A 14983-nucleotide genomic window follows, 5' to 3' on the forward strand; every position below is an offset into this window, starting at 1 on the left:
ACTAGGGTTCAGCCTACTGTATGAAAAAGTTTTGTACTATATTTTAAAATGTTTGTCAGGTATTCCTACAAGTATTTTAACTTGTTTGTTTGGGGATGTATTTCAAAGCATGTGTGTGAAACTGGTAGCCGAGCACAAGCTACTGCAATTAATTTCTCCCCAAACACAGACTATGGGTATTATACAAATACTCACAGCACTGTCAAATTCGATACTCGTAATCCCTGCGTTACTGCCAGAGAGAGAACTTTTCAGCTCACACCTATCTGTATGCAGAAAGAAACAATTAAGCAGTGAATTGGATACAAATAGGGGGAAGGATTTGAACTTCTGGGTTAGATCCATTTGGCCAACACACTGGACAATTACCACAGCAACACAAAAATGAATTACATAAGTGGCAACGGCTTTTGATCAGTTTGCTTGAGCCTGGCTTTACTCCCCCGTTCCGAGTATATTTCAGCTGACCTAACATAACTGCTTCACACTTATATAGTGTTTGTCTGGAACTGTAGAACAGCATGCTCAACTTAAACACCAGCAACTGAGTTAAAAACTTTAGGGGAAATCCATTTTGTATGAGCCAACTGTATGGGATTCTAAATTTGGTATAAAACACAAAGTGCTCTTTATGCCTATGTCTCTTCACACAATAACTCAGAGCAGACACTTACCTCCAAAGACTTCCCAGAGTTTAACTCTCCGATCCATGCCTCCTGTTGCTAGTAACCGGGAAGCAGGACTGAATTGCACTGCGTTCACTTCTCCATCATGTGCATCCTTGGGGGAGGGTGAACAAAAAGCACAATCACAGCCACCCCAAATGACATCAGCACCAAAGAGAACTGTCAGACTGTAGCACCATACAGAGCTTGCTGAAGAGTAGGCTGCACACAATTGTGATCTAGCCCAAATGTGATCATCTTTCATATGCAGAAGGCCCATACTAAATAAAATTAGCAAAGCCTACATTAAACAGATCAGAATACCACAAAAACTCAGGTGAATTACCCAGGTAGTAGGAGCGGTATAGGAAATCTCTGGGATCTCTTTCACCATTCAGCAACCATCTCTATTACATGAGCATTCAAAGCAAGTAACTGGTTCACAAGAGTTTGCTTCAATTTTCCAGCTATAAAATGAACAACGTAGAGTTGCCTTGCACAGACTCAGATTCAAAAGTGGCCTCACCATTCCATAACATATACAAGAGGTCTCAGCTTGAAAACTTGAGATCACACACACCACAAATCAAGACACCCCAACACCCTAAACTCCTTAATCGGTTCTGTTGGATGACATTCAGGGCCATGCTTCCTTACACTGTGGATAACAGGCACTGAACTTATCCTACATTGTCAGCAGCCTCTCCCGCAATCACAGCACTGCTATAGTATGATGGGACAAAGAGACTGTTGGGAGCTGAAAGGGTAATAGGAGTGCGATTCTTTTGTGCACTCAGACCTTTTACTAGTCATCATTGACCTCAGCAAGATGTACATAAACTTAACTATGACCACAAAAGGAGGAACATTAAAAGCATGAAGGATGCATGCACTTGAGTGAATTTTTGTTTTAGGTGGATATCTAGGCTGAGAGTAAAGTCAATATGGATTAAATGGACCTAGCTGCCTTGCCAATTCACGAGTCATCTTCTAGACTTAAAACATTATCTGGAACAGTTTAAACAAGCAGAGCCATATTATTCGAGATAGCATTTGCTACTCAAAGGTCAAATTCTCCTCCTCTTAAGCAGGAAGAGTCTGAAGAATCTTGTAGTTCCTGGATATACTTACAAAGACATACACTGCAGTAGTGGGCACTCTCACTTCTTTACTGGAACCTGGATGCACATCTACATTTTCCTGGGGAGCGGGAAATGAGGACAGAGAGCGCCTCCTGCGATGGGACACAAAGAAAAATACGTTAAATAGAAGAGTGGATGCAGTTCTTCTCAAAGTGGCAGGCACAGACCTGGATGAGCCCAACTATCACTGTGGGGTGGATGAGAGACAGGGCCAAAATCCTTACTTTATTCTTTCCCCCCCTCCTTGCAAGACTGCATTTTATCAGATTACATTGTATTCTCTCACATGGCAGTATGCATCAGTTCATGCCTGCACTCTCTTACCTAGTTTAACCTTAGTTTGCTCCCACACTATCAAATTCACTACCAGCTAATGTCTGAGCAGTCATCTTTTCTTGTACTAAGGAGTCAAACAATGTAAACATCACAATGAGTTTAGAGGGACAGACTGCAACCCCACCATTGTGTCTAGTTCAGACTGCACTACTGTGGCTGTGAGAAGATCCCAGCCAGTGGAGTACCCTGTTTGAAAGCTCAGACTCCAAAACTGTCTTAAAGAAAGACCTTCTACCTAATGCAGGACTCCACTTAGAGGGTCTGACTACAGCACAGTCACTGGAGAAGAGACCCCAGCCAGTGAGGTGCTGACTACTGCACTGTCATTAAAAAGAACCAAATCCACATACTGCTCCATTCAGAAGGACTGCCTGAATTGCTAACTGGAAAGTTTCTAGCCAGTGTTATGAACATCTGAAGACTAATCAGGGTAGTGAAGCTGAGTTCCACATTACTTCAGTGTCATATATTCACATGCTGGACTAAGAGTGGATAATGATTTCACCTGGCAGCATCAGAAGAGTGATGTCCCAAAAGGGAAGACTCAGATAGACTGGAGGGAAAGGTCAGAGGTCAGCATACGTCAAGATGGAAGAAACAGGAAGTTGAGGAGAACAAAAAGAAAAAAAGCAGAAACTAGAAGAAAGGCTGACATTATGACATCTCTATTCCTTAGATCACGAAAATTCTGGTGTACATTGAAACCAATATATAAACAAGAAAAGGTGAAGGTGTTCTAACCTACCCAAAAATATTAGTGATAGAGTCCAGAAGGCCTCCAGCAGGCTGGGACAGTCGCTTACTAAAGAGGAGGAGAGGACAGGTTTAAGCCTTATGAACAGATTGTTCAAATGAAGATCAATAAATACAGTTCACAACACCAAGTATCTGGGAAAAAAGAGGCTTTCCCTTTCAGACCCAAGCTCAGGAGGGAAGATCCCATGGGAGCAGCAGCAGCAGATGATGCAGGTCACCATTAATAACAGCTTGGAATATATAAATGGGGGTGAGGTTAAGGACCTTATAAACTTTGAGAAAGGACTTTCTTCATTGGGTTTAAGCAATTTGAAACTTTGTTTAGATTTGTCAATCACTCCTTGACCCCTATTCTCGCAGTTGGGGGCTGTTCATATAACTCTACCCACCCTTGCTGCTGTGTTGTAGTAAGAAATGTGTGTGTTAAGTCTAGGTGGGAAGGGAGTTAAGTAACTTTTCAACAGTTTTCATTAACCACTACCCATTCTTCTTAAGTTATATTGACATTTCAAAAGGCACCTTAAAAAAGGTACAGGAATATCAGTCTACATACCTGGATGTCCGGCTGACAGCTCGCACTGGGGAAGTCTCTTCAGCTGGGTCAGAAGTTTCATCCACAAGCACTTCAATATCATCATCCCTGGAGAAGTATGGGAACATGCCTCCTTTTGAATCAGCCAAATAAGGCCCGTTGTAATGAACTCCCTTTGTCAAACCCCAAAGGCAGCAACTCTATTCAGCAATAAGGTGAACGAATATTCCCCCCATACACACCCTCTCAGGTTCCCATATTGGTTTACAGTTAATCTGCATATTACCTAGTTGGTAACTGAATGGTATGGGCACTTCATACTTAAGGCAGTAAGTGAGCAAGCAAAGCAGAAACTAGGCATAAATCCATTCCAGCACGGAAGTAATTGATATTGTTTTTCCAATCTGTACAATCTCTGCTCTCACATGAAACCCTACCATGCTGTTTACGTAGTCCCAACTTTTTCCAGACCTAAGTGTCTCCAGTGGCCCTCACTCCCAGATCAGGAGAACTATTCCAAATGCCAAAGGGACTGCATCACAGAAATTGTATTCTGTTGAGATACGAGTTCAAATTCACTGAATGAACCTGTCTTATGACTTTCAAACTTGAATTGATATTCTTAGTCACAGCAGAGTTCCTCATTCTATAAACATACAAATAAGGAAATTTACTACATATTTCTGATTTTAAACTGACTTTTCAAGTTTTAACACTCCTCTATCACAATTACTGAAGATAAAAATAATACCCTAATTCTCTATAAAAATTAGGGCTGTTGATTAATCAGTTGACTGATGCGATTAACTCAAAAAAATTAATCACAATTAATCACACTGTTAAACAATAGAATACCAACTGAAATTTATTAAATATTATTGGTGTTTCACATGCTCAAATATATTGATTTCTATTACAACACAGAATACAAAGTGTACAGTGCTCACTTTGTATTATTTTTATTACAAATATTTGCACTGTAAAAATGAAACAAAATAGTATTTTTCAATTCACCTAACAAGTACTGTAGTGCAATCTCTATCGTGAAAGTGTAACGTCCAAATGCAGATTTTTTTTGTGACATAACTGCACTCAAAACGAAAACATAAAACTTTAGAGCCTACAAGTCCACTCAATCCTTAGCCAATCGCTAAACAAGTTTGCTTACATTGACAGGAGATATTGCTGCTTACTTCTTATTTACAATGTCAACTGAAAGTGACAACAGGCATTCGCATGGCACTTTTATAGCCGGCATTGCAAGGTATTTACATTCCAGACATGCTACACATTTGTATGACCCTTCAAGCTTCGGCCACCATTCCAGAGGACATGCTTCCGTGCTGATGATGCTCGTTTAAAAAAAAAAAAGTGTTAATTAAATTTGTGACTGAATCCTTGGGGGAGAATTGTATGTCTCCTGTTCTGTTTTACTCACATCCTGCCATACATTTCATGTTATAGCAGTCTCGGATGATGACCCAGCACATGTTTGTTTTAAGAACACTTTCACTGCAGATCTGACAAAACGCAAAGAAGGTATCAATGTGAGATTTCTAAAAATAGCTACAGCACTTGACCCAAGGTTTAAGAACCTGAAGTGCTGTCCAAAATCTGAGATGGATGAGGCATGGAGCATGTTTTGAGAAATCTTAAAAGACAAACACTCAGATGCAGAAAAGACAGAACCTGAAACACCAAAAAAAGAAAATCAACCTTCTGCTGATGGTATCTGACTCAGATGATGAAAATGAACATGCGTTGGTCCGCTCTGCTTTGGATCGTTATCCAGAAGAATCCATCATCAGCATGGACGCATGTCCTCTGGAATGGTGGTTGAAGCATAAAGGGACATATGAATCTTTAGAGCATCTGGCATGTAAATTTCTTGGGACGCTGACTACAACAGTGCTATGCGAACGCCTGTTCTCACTTTCGGATGACATTGTAAACAAGAAGTGGGCAGCATTATCTCCTGCAACTTGTAACCAAACTTGTTTCCGAGTGGTTGGCTGAAGCAGGACTGAGGGGACATGTTGGCTCTACAGCAGAGGCGGGCAAACTACGGCCCGCGGGACCCTCCTGCCTGGCCCCTGAGTTCTTGGCCTGGGAGGCTAGCCCCTGGCCACTCCCCTGCAGCGTCAGCTCACTGCGCCGCTGGCGCAATGCTCTGAGCGGCAGGGCTGCGAGCTCTTGCTGGACAGCGCAGATGCAGAGCTGCGGCCTGACCCGGTGCTCTGTGCTGTGTGGTGGCTGGCTCCAGCCAGGCGGCATGGCTGCCTGTCCTGGTGCTTTGGGCGGCGTGGGCCCCAGGTGCTCCAGGTAGCGTGGTAAGGGAGCAGTGGGGGTTGGATAGAGGGTGGGAGAGTTCAGGGTGGTGGTCAGGGGGAGGGGTTGAATGGAAGCAGGGCTCCCAGGGGGGCAGTCAGGAAGGAGAGGGGGGTTGGATGGGGCAGGGGTCCCAGGAGGGCAGTCAGGAATGAGAGAAGGGATTGGATGGGGTGGCGGGGGGCAGTCAGGGGTGGGGGTCCATGGGCCGAGCTACGCCTGGCTATTTGGGGAGGCAACTGGCCCTCCATAGTATTTCAGAAATCCGATGTGGCCCTCAGGCCAAAAAGTTTGCCCATCCCTGCTCTACAGTTTTACATTGTTTTAATTTTTGAATGCAGTTTTTTTTGTACATAATTCTACATTTCTAAGTTCATCTTTCATGATAAAGAGATTGCACTGCAGTACTTGTATTAGATGAATTGAAAAATACTATTTCTTTTGTTTTTTACAGTGCAAATATTTGTAATAAAAAATAAAAGTGAGCACTGTACACTTTGTATTCTGTATTGTAATTGAAATCAATATATTTAAATAGTATTCTATTATTGTTTAATTGTGTGATTAATTTGTTTAATTGCTTGACAGCCCTAACAAAAATACATTCATGCATGGTGATGAGAAGAAGAGACACCTTTCACACCAGACAGGAGAAACAGATTTATTTCCCAGACCTCAGTTTTAGCACACCTCTAGTGCCTGAAATTAGGGTTACTTACTGTTCAACTGGCAGTGGTTCCTTGGCAGCTTCCGCTAACTCTTTCTGCAACTTGGCTTGTCGCCTCCTGGAGGGGAAAAAAAACAAAGTTCTTTACATAATCAAACCCTATAATGATATGTCAGCAAAGAAACCTAGTGAGATTATATGATGCTAACACAGGAATCACATGCCAAGGAGTCAAGTATGTAAGCAGCATTTGGAAAGAGAACACTTTGAAGACTGCATGCATGGCTATTAACCAGAAGTTATGAGGAACTGATTCAAGTTAATGAGTCGCTTGGCCAAATAGCAACTAAGTTAACGGGATACAGAAAATGAAGAAATTGTTTAGGTTAGTCCAAGGGGGTAAAACTAGAAGTAACCAGTATGTTATACAACCATGGTAAAATCAGAAGACAGATTCCAACTGTTTGATCTGTTAGACTAGAATAGTTTCCTGAGGAAATAGTGGAAAAGTAATTACTTTAGTCATTTACAATTAGACAAAGCCCTGGAGAACATATTTTCCTTTGTTGGCCCCAGAGAATGAACATGAAGTTCCAGAAGCTTTTCTGCCTTGAATGTCTAGGTTTTCAGAGTAAACAGAAGACTCTCGGAGACAATGGTCGCTCTAGGACTGGCGTACTCAAACCATGCTTATGATTATATATGGTCAACATCTCACCTTGAGTCCTTCTCATTCTCTGCATTGAGCCGATTAGCTTCCTGAGCCTTCTCTGCCATCCAACGTGTGACCAACTCTTGGTTGTCTTCAGTAGTTTTCCTCAGTTTCTCTTCTAGGGCAGTGAAGGTGATCTGGAGAGCATCATACTCATCCTTCAGTGTTTGATTGGCTCGCTCAAGTTCTTGCAGCTTGCTGCGCAGTTCCTGGCACTCTGTTTCCAGCTCAGAGATCTTTTGCATGTATTCTGCAATCCTGGAAGAGCAACACCATAAATAACACAATGAAAAACACTCTTTGGTGCAGACACAATCTTTTTGGTGTGTGTTTGTACTGTGCATAGCACAACAGGGTCCTGGTCTATGGCTGGGGCTCCTAGGCAGTACTGTAATACAAAACAAACACCTGACCAAAAATGTAGGTCTCATGCCCTATATCACAAAGAAGAAATGCTCCTACTCACTTTGCTTCGTTCATCTGCATCTCTCTGTCTTTCTGCTGCATTTGATTATTCAAATCAATCACTGACTGGGCCAACTAGGGAGAGAAAAAAAATTTACAAAAAATGCAGGGATGCCACCTGTACTTCAGCCATTCATTGGCTCCTAGTCAGAATGTGGCAGTCCAACTTTATAAGTAATGTGTGCATCTTTCAGAACTTCCTCTTCTTCAAAGACAGTAAACAGTTCTGGACACAGTACTAGCAGATAGTATCAGACTGGAAAGTCTGCTACTTAAGAGTAGTAGTCATCACTGTTACTGTCCCTTACTATCTCAGCCCTGTCAGACAGAAAGGCTCCTTTGGACACAACCACATCAAACGTTGAGGATACATATGAGGAAGAAATATTTACTTTTTTCAAATATCACAAAAAGCACGGAAATAAAGTAGCAACCAGAAGATTCACTTATGCAGGAAAAGCAAATCCTTTGAACTATAACAATACTACAAGTTAATCACATGAACAGGTTGCACACTCTGCAACTGAGAAGCGTCAAGGGATAACAAACCTATCAGAAGTTTAAATTTGACAATAGCAAAGATAATGAAAAAGGATCAGAATCCAATATCTTTAGACAATTACTGCACAGACACCATGCTCACAAAGGGCCACAAAATACATGAAAGAGGACTTTCTAACCTCACCACGCTTCTTATGCAGCTCTGTCAGCTCCTCTTGATGTTTAATCCTCAGCTGGGCCATTTCCTGCAATTGAGCTTCATTCCTTGTGCCATCATGCCCTGGACTGGAATTTTAGAGGAAAGATTTCACAAGCTAGAAGTTGATGACTTCTGAGCCTCTGCCTAGGTAGCCTCATAACAGCATCTCCTGCAATTTCAAATTTGCGTAACTACATTCAAACATTAAGGTAGAGTTAAAACCCTCCAGGCAACCAGCCTCTATTGAAATTTATTACGAAAGGAAGTCTCATGCATAATTCTAAATTCTTTATAGTCTGTCTATACATCTCATTATCCCCCCAATTAAAATAGCCAGACCTAGTGGGGCATGACATTTAAAACATCATTTAAACGCATCCTTCAATAACCCTCTTGAAACTCCCTGTCAAGAAGTCTACAGTATAAAAAAAATACTTGAGGTCTTTGCATCCTAGAAGTAGGGACTCTACTTTCCTTGAGTGAGCAAACATGTGACTTAATTCCCTTCAACTACAGGTCTTAAGGACAGAAGTTGTTCTTTTGGACAAGAATACTCCTCTCCAGTACTACTCCATAATCCTCAGCTCAGACTTTCAGTTTGTTTCATAAAGTTTTTTGTTTCTTTGTCTCTCATGGGGCTGAGGGTGGAGGGGTTCATTCCTGACCTAGAACTCACCTTTTCCTGTCATGTTGTTGTACCCACCCTGTCATGTAATTCTACTTTTTCCTCTCTTAATTGTATGCCTTCAGATATCCCATCACATTCTGACACCATTTCCCTGACTACCCTTCATCAATGCCTTCATCTCCTCTTGCACCTCCCTAAACTTGATCTCCCCACCAAGGACATGCAGAGTTGCTGCTGCCTGCCTTCTGACATAGTCTTTATATTCCAAGAATTCCATTGACTCCCACATGCATTTGAGGTTATACAACAAAACCTTCCTCTTTGGACCTACTCCTCCTTGTCTTCCTCTCCCCACTTCCTTAGTTCATTTAGCCCTGGTCTCCTCCACATACTCATCTCTTTGTGAGAATGTTTTTTCTTCTACAGCTTCTTATATCTAGAATATCATACCACCATCTTTTTGCCTCTTCCTAAGTCTTAGATAAAAATAATTTAGCCCTTTCCTGTACATGGTACATTTTCAATTTCTCTCCTGTTCTGATTGTCACTTTATAAACATTTAATTTTTCTTCAGAGGATCTCGGGAAGTGCATAAAGACGCTAGACAAGTTGAGTCCTAGCCTAGGGCAAACACAAGTTTACAGCACGCCGTAAACCCAATGCTGTCAGTTACTAATTGCATTATTTTTAATTTACAAGTCGTCACTTTACTTATGGGCCCTATCCCCCCCCATTAACAGACCAGTCTATAAAACCAGACTGAAAAGTAGTTCCATAATACCCTCTTCTCCCAGAACAATTTTAAGCAGTTTGGAAGGGTTCCTTGATTTTCCAGGGATTGAGTTCACTCTTTTAACTACAAAATAGAACTTAGACCCAGCTATGTTAAGAGCTCCTGGTTTTAGGTTAAAATAGAAGCAAGATGAGGCTTTTTATACAGTACCCCAAGGACTGCAAAAACTGCAAGGTTGGGTGAATTTAAAGTGGTTTGTGGAGGGAGATGATGGCGCCTAGAATTCTTCAGAAGGCAGCATGTTCCAGGGGATAGGGCAATGGACTGAGAATCAGGGAACCTGAGTTCTATTCCGTGATCCGCTACTGATCTGTTGTAACACCTTGGGCAAGTCATTTGCCCTCTCTGTGCCACTGCTTCTTCTCCCACACTTTGTCTATCTTCTCTATGGAAGTTGTAAGCTCCTTGTGGACTGGCACTGTCCTATTCTGTTTGTACAGCACAGTGGAGTCCTGATCAGGTTGGAGCCAGTAGAAACTAATATAAACAATACGCTACCCATCACAATAACCAAAATCTTCTACGCTTTTTGGAAGCTCACACACAGGAACATGGAGGTCAATTTTTAAAAGATATAATTCAAGCAAAGCAACTTTTTTAGAAGTTAAAAAAACCCACAGTTTTTCTAAAACAATAAAAATCAGAAAATAGACATACTAGTAACCCTAAACAGTATAAGAAGGAAATGTGCAGTATCTGTTTGCGTAATCACCCTATGTTTGGTACTCCGGGGAGAAAAGAGGCGGGAGAGATGGGACAACCTAGCTAATCTGCTCTGAAGACCATAAAAACAGAAAGGAGTCAGAGTGACAGATTAGTGTTCTGAAGGGAAATGAATGTGAGAGGGACACTAGTATGTGGTCATTTCAAACTTCCCTCTCACTTTAGTTTACATAATAACAAATATTTCTATTTTGCCTGCAACAGTACCACTTTGAGCTGTTCTTACATCAGATCTCACAAGCTAAGTAGGCTCAAACCAGGTCACCAATAGAACAGGAGGTCTAGGTTTTTAGGAAGTGGTGTTGATAACTTATTCTTCCTACCCAGGTAGCACTTACCCAGTGGCCCAATGTGATAATAGAAAGCAATTACCAGACAGCTGTATGTCCAAAGGTAGTTTAAAAAGTCCTGAGGGAACACCTGTTATCCTCTGACTTACCATGGATATGGAAGTCAGTTCAGGTGGAACCAGCCATTCCCCACTCAAGCCTTTAGGGGAGGTAAAGACAGTCTCCCAGAGACCCATGGTTGTGGGATTCACTCCCTATCAAGGAGTACAAGACTATACTGAGGGCACTTCCAGAGTAAGGCTTAGGATTTTACTTTTAAGGCTTTGTTTATATGTACTGTAGTCCTTCCCGTCTTTGCTCTTGCACTATTATTCAGTTGGCCATAGCCTCCCACAAATGAAAGTTGGCTATCAATGGCACAATCTATTTCAGATGGCAGGGCAGCCTGTTACAATCCCCACAAACATAGCTTTTGCCAGAGCAGATACTTGTACAACCTTAAATATTATGGTCACCAAAGAACCTTTGAGATATTTCATAAGGGTATCAGCCTGTGTGCTGGCCAATTTCTAACAAGTAATTACACTCTAGTTACTTAATGTTTTGCCTGTGGTATGCCAGCCAAATTCTATTTCAACTAATTACACTCTACTTGCCTAATGTTTCACTTGCAGTTTATGTACGACACAGTATTATTCATTTCCTATCCTCAGCAGTATACAGTGGTTTTACACAATATGTTTTCCACTTTAGAGGTAGCTGCACTTCATTGGTGGGTGAAGTAATTCGTATACATCAACTTTATAATTGTGATGAATGTTGAAGTCTACTATTGTGCCCTTATTGCAATAATATCAGTCCTGATCTGTTACTGTTCATATGCAGTCAATGCAAGGAACTAACTGTAGCTGGGTTTTTCCTACAGCAACAAAGCTTTCTGAAGCTAATGGCCACCTGGCTTTTTTTTTGCATGGGTGGGTGCGGGGGGGAAAGAGGCATGGCGCGGCAGCAAAAAGAAGGGAGAAGAGAAGAGAATGCACTCTACCACCTCATTTTTCTCCCTAAGGAAGTCTTCATGACTCATGAGACCATGAAGCCACCAAGTTTGAAAACCTCTACCTTAAGTACAGACCTGGTCTTTCCCTACAATGCTTATGAAATTGGACAAAGTCACTGACTGAAGTAGTATTGTAAGCCAACAATGAGAAGTAGTATAAGAGTTATGGGGCAAATAGGTCCAATAGCATAATAGCCCAATTTAGCCCATATCAAATACAGAGGCTGCTACAAATGACCAAATAAATCATTATCTGTCTGAAAATCTATTTGTAAGATAGCTTTCCAAAAGAATGGACTTAAACTGGGTAACAGCTGCAAGACCTTGTAATGAAGTGATCTACAACCTAATCTAGGTTTATCAGGAGCTATTGGAATATTTGGTTCCAAGTTACTGTAGTAACCTATAGAGCATAACGTTTTAGTGTATGAGAGACAGCTGATTGAAATGTTCATCTCCCAATCCTGATTGAAAAAGAATTCCAAGTACCTGATCTCATGTCTGCTTTGCAAGTCATACTTTTCTGCTTGCAGCTTATCAGCCAGCACGGCATGGAGATCAGTCTTCTCTAGCAGCTTGTTATCTAACAGGGCAAGAAAGTGCAATTAAAAAACAAGTGAGGAACAAAACCAGCTTTCTCCATTTATAAGCTTTCAGGATCTTGTAGTTATTCCTACACTAACTCATCATATGACACTAAGTCACACTGTGACACACACCCCCTGTTTTGACTTTGGTAGACAGTGGTTTTATTCCTACTCAGGCTTAGATAACCTCTCAGAAACTGAGACAGTAGGGACCAATTCTGCAAAGTTTTATTCAGAAGTAGTCCTTACTAAAATGTACTGCTATTGATATATGTGGGACTTCTCATGGGAATATGGGTTTGAAGAATCCATCCTTGAACTCATCCTAGGCAAAGGCAACCAAAGCACAGCTTGTAGAACATAACCAACCCTCTAATATTTGTAATACAGCCCTAGAAGAGTATTTTACACTACGGGGGGAAAAAAGTAACGTGTTAGCATTAGCATGGTAGCACAACAGTTGCGGAGCACCCATTTGCTTCTATTTGCTCACATTGCAACTATAGGTAAAAGAGATGGCCAAAAAACAAGCTCAAAGTGAAAAACCAACTATATTGGACAAGACCAACACTAAAGACTTAACAAACCCCCAACTAAAAGTCACTATAGGCAATACTGGTGCTGGCTTCAAACCAACAAATATCTGAACAATGCCTCAGAGGAAGTACCTTAAAAGATGAAAAGATACTTCTCACACCATCCACAGTGCAAACGGACTGAACTGAAACCAGCTTCTCTCACATATTAAATGTGAAATACTACACTTAAGCATGAACAAACAAACCAGTGCTTTGGTCTTTCATTATATACAGTGCAACAGTAACAATCATAGTTAAGGTTGCCCAACACTTTCAATTATGTCCCCATTTTCAGGTACTTATAACCTTACCAACTTTGGGAACTGTGGGATGCAGAGGGCACCCACTCTGCTATGGTTTAGAAGCATGGTAGTGAGGCTGCACAGCAAAACGGTGGTTCGTTACACACACTTACACTGGAGGATGATCTCTTCAAAGGCTTGTCTCTGCAGCCGGTCCCGGCGCCTCAGCTCCTCTGCAATGTGACGTTTCCACGTGGGGAAACTCGCAGCTCTGAGCCCAGAAGTCATCGCTCCAGCACTGGGCTCAGCGTCCCGGTTTTCCACTGAGCTGAGCGGCACCAGGCTAAGCAAGTTGCTCCTGCCACAAACACCCTTGCAGGCAAAGCCTTGCGACTTCCCAGTGCTCAGGACCTCGTGGTTTGTGGAGAGGCCAAAAGAAGGGCGCACAGGCAGAGCGAGCCGCAGACGGGACGAGGGGCACTAGTGGGGAGGCAGCGGGGAATACACTCGGGCAGGGGCACAGACACTCTGGGGCAGGGAAGAGAAATGCGGGCTGCGGGGGTTGAGTAACGGCAGGACACACTGACTGGGGGAGAGAGGGGGCAGCTGGCAGCAGGGCGGGGCGCACAGTCGAGCGGGGCAGCAGGGGGCACAGCCGGCGGCGGCGGCGAGGGGGGGGGGTGTAGGGAAGTGGTCAGCTACCAGCAGGGCGGGGAGACGGGGCACCTGCGGGGAGCGGGGCGCGCAGCCTGGGCGGGGCAGGGCAGAGGGCACCTGGCAGCAGGGCGGGAGAAGAGGACAGCGAAAGACTCGGGAGGGGCCTGGGGACGGGCCGGGAGCAGCAGGGCCCGGCTCCCCGGATGGTTCTGACAGGCGGGGGCCTCTCACCACCACTCCCTAGCCTGGCCACAGCCACTGTCCCGCTCGGCCGCTCCCCACCGGCGCCATTCTCCCGAGCCGCACCTCACCGGGGGCCTGAGCTCTCCGCGTCGCACAATAAAGCCGTTGCCGGTTGGGTCCGTCGCCGCCGCCGCCAGGCTGCCCGGCCCGGACAGCAGCCCCTTCCCGCCTCCAGCCAGGGCCCTAGCGGGCACCGCAGGCTCTGCCAGCTCGGGCGGCGCCTTCGCTGGGCTCGCTGCGGGCGAGTCGCTATCCGGCGAACACGCCGGCCGCCTCGGCGCAAAATGGCAAGTGAGGGGGCCTCCCCGGGCCGCCATTTTAGAGGCGGTACCGATGGACCGTCTCGCTCCGCGCTGCCATCTTGAAGGCGGCACAAAGAGAGGAAGGTCGCCGCCATCTTGGGGGTGGCGCCGAAAGCAGCCGAGAAACGGGCGGGAGCTTGCACTGCACAGAGACTTCGCCCGTTACGGAGCCGCCGCGCCTGCTTCCTTCGGGGTTGGGCGCAGGCCCAACCGACCCCCTCAGCTCGGTGCAGCGCCTGCTGGGCAGACCAGGACCTGCGGGCACACCCTGGGCCCGGTCGCGCCTCCTCCGGCTGTCGCTGTGGCGCAGCGGAGAGAAGACGGACCGGGTCTGTGGTGGACCCTCTGCCCGTGTAGCCTCTGGGCTGGAGAGGGCGGGGGTGATGGCTTGTGGTGTGGCCGCGCCGTGGGGGGGGGCTGGTGTTCTACAGATAACAGCACACAACTTCTCTTTTAATATCCCTAGTGTTACCTTTCTAATGCCAGGGAGGTGCCCTTCCCCCACCCCCGAGCTGGGGCTGGGAAGGAGGGGGGGAGCTCCCGGGAAGCTGCGGCCCTGGACGGGGGGAAAAGCTGCTTC

The 14983-nt window shown here is 44.3% G+C and overlaps 1 protein-coding gene and 1 non-coding gene across 5 annotated transcripts in view; both read right to left on the reverse strand.

Annotated features, from left to right (window-relative positions):
• The window catches only part of ATG16L1 (autophagy related 16 like 1), a 28325-nt gene extending 13940 nt beyond the window's left edge, over window positions 1-14385 (reverse strand). Inside the window, exons 1-12 of one of the 4 annotated variants that reach the window (XM_048864061.2) lie at window positions 13375-14385; window positions 12284-12377; window positions 8284-8389; window positions 7605-7678; window positions 7145-7396; window positions 6479-6544; window positions 3453-3539; window positions 2889-2945; window positions 2649-2696; window positions 1797-1899; window positions 675-780; window positions 196-266 (exon numbers count right to left, since the gene is read on the reverse strand). In XM_048864061.2, the coding sequence (XP_048720018.1) occupies window positions 196-266; window positions 675-780; window positions 1797-1899; window positions 2649-2696; window positions 2889-2945; window positions 3453-3539; window positions 6479-6544; window positions 7145-7396; window positions 7605-7678; window positions 8284-8389; window positions 12284-12377; window positions 13375-13489 (1179 nt within the window). In that variant the 5' untranslated portion in view covers window positions 13490-14385. Of the gene's footprint in view, window positions 1-195; window positions 267-674; window positions 781-1796; window positions 1900-2648; window positions 2697-2888; window positions 2946-3452; window positions 3540-6478; window positions 6545-7144; window positions 7397-7604; window positions 7679-8283; window positions 8390-12283; window positions 12378-13374 lie in introns of those variants that run through there. The other 3 variants (XM_048864063.2, XM_048864062.2, XM_048864064.2) reach the window with 3 other exon arrangements.
• LOC125643250 (small Cajal body-specific RNA 6) lies at window positions 1213-1486 on the reverse strand. The gene has a single exon (XR_007358648.1).
• Window positions 14386-14983: the final 598 nt, after the last annotated feature.

The sequence above is a fragment of the Caretta caretta genome, chromosome 9 (genome assembly GCF_965140235.1).
Source record: "Caretta caretta isolate rCarCar2 chromosome 9, rCarCar1.hap1, whole genome shotgun sequence".
NCBI lineage: Eukaryota > Metazoa > Chordata > Testudines > Cheloniidae > Caretta > Caretta caretta.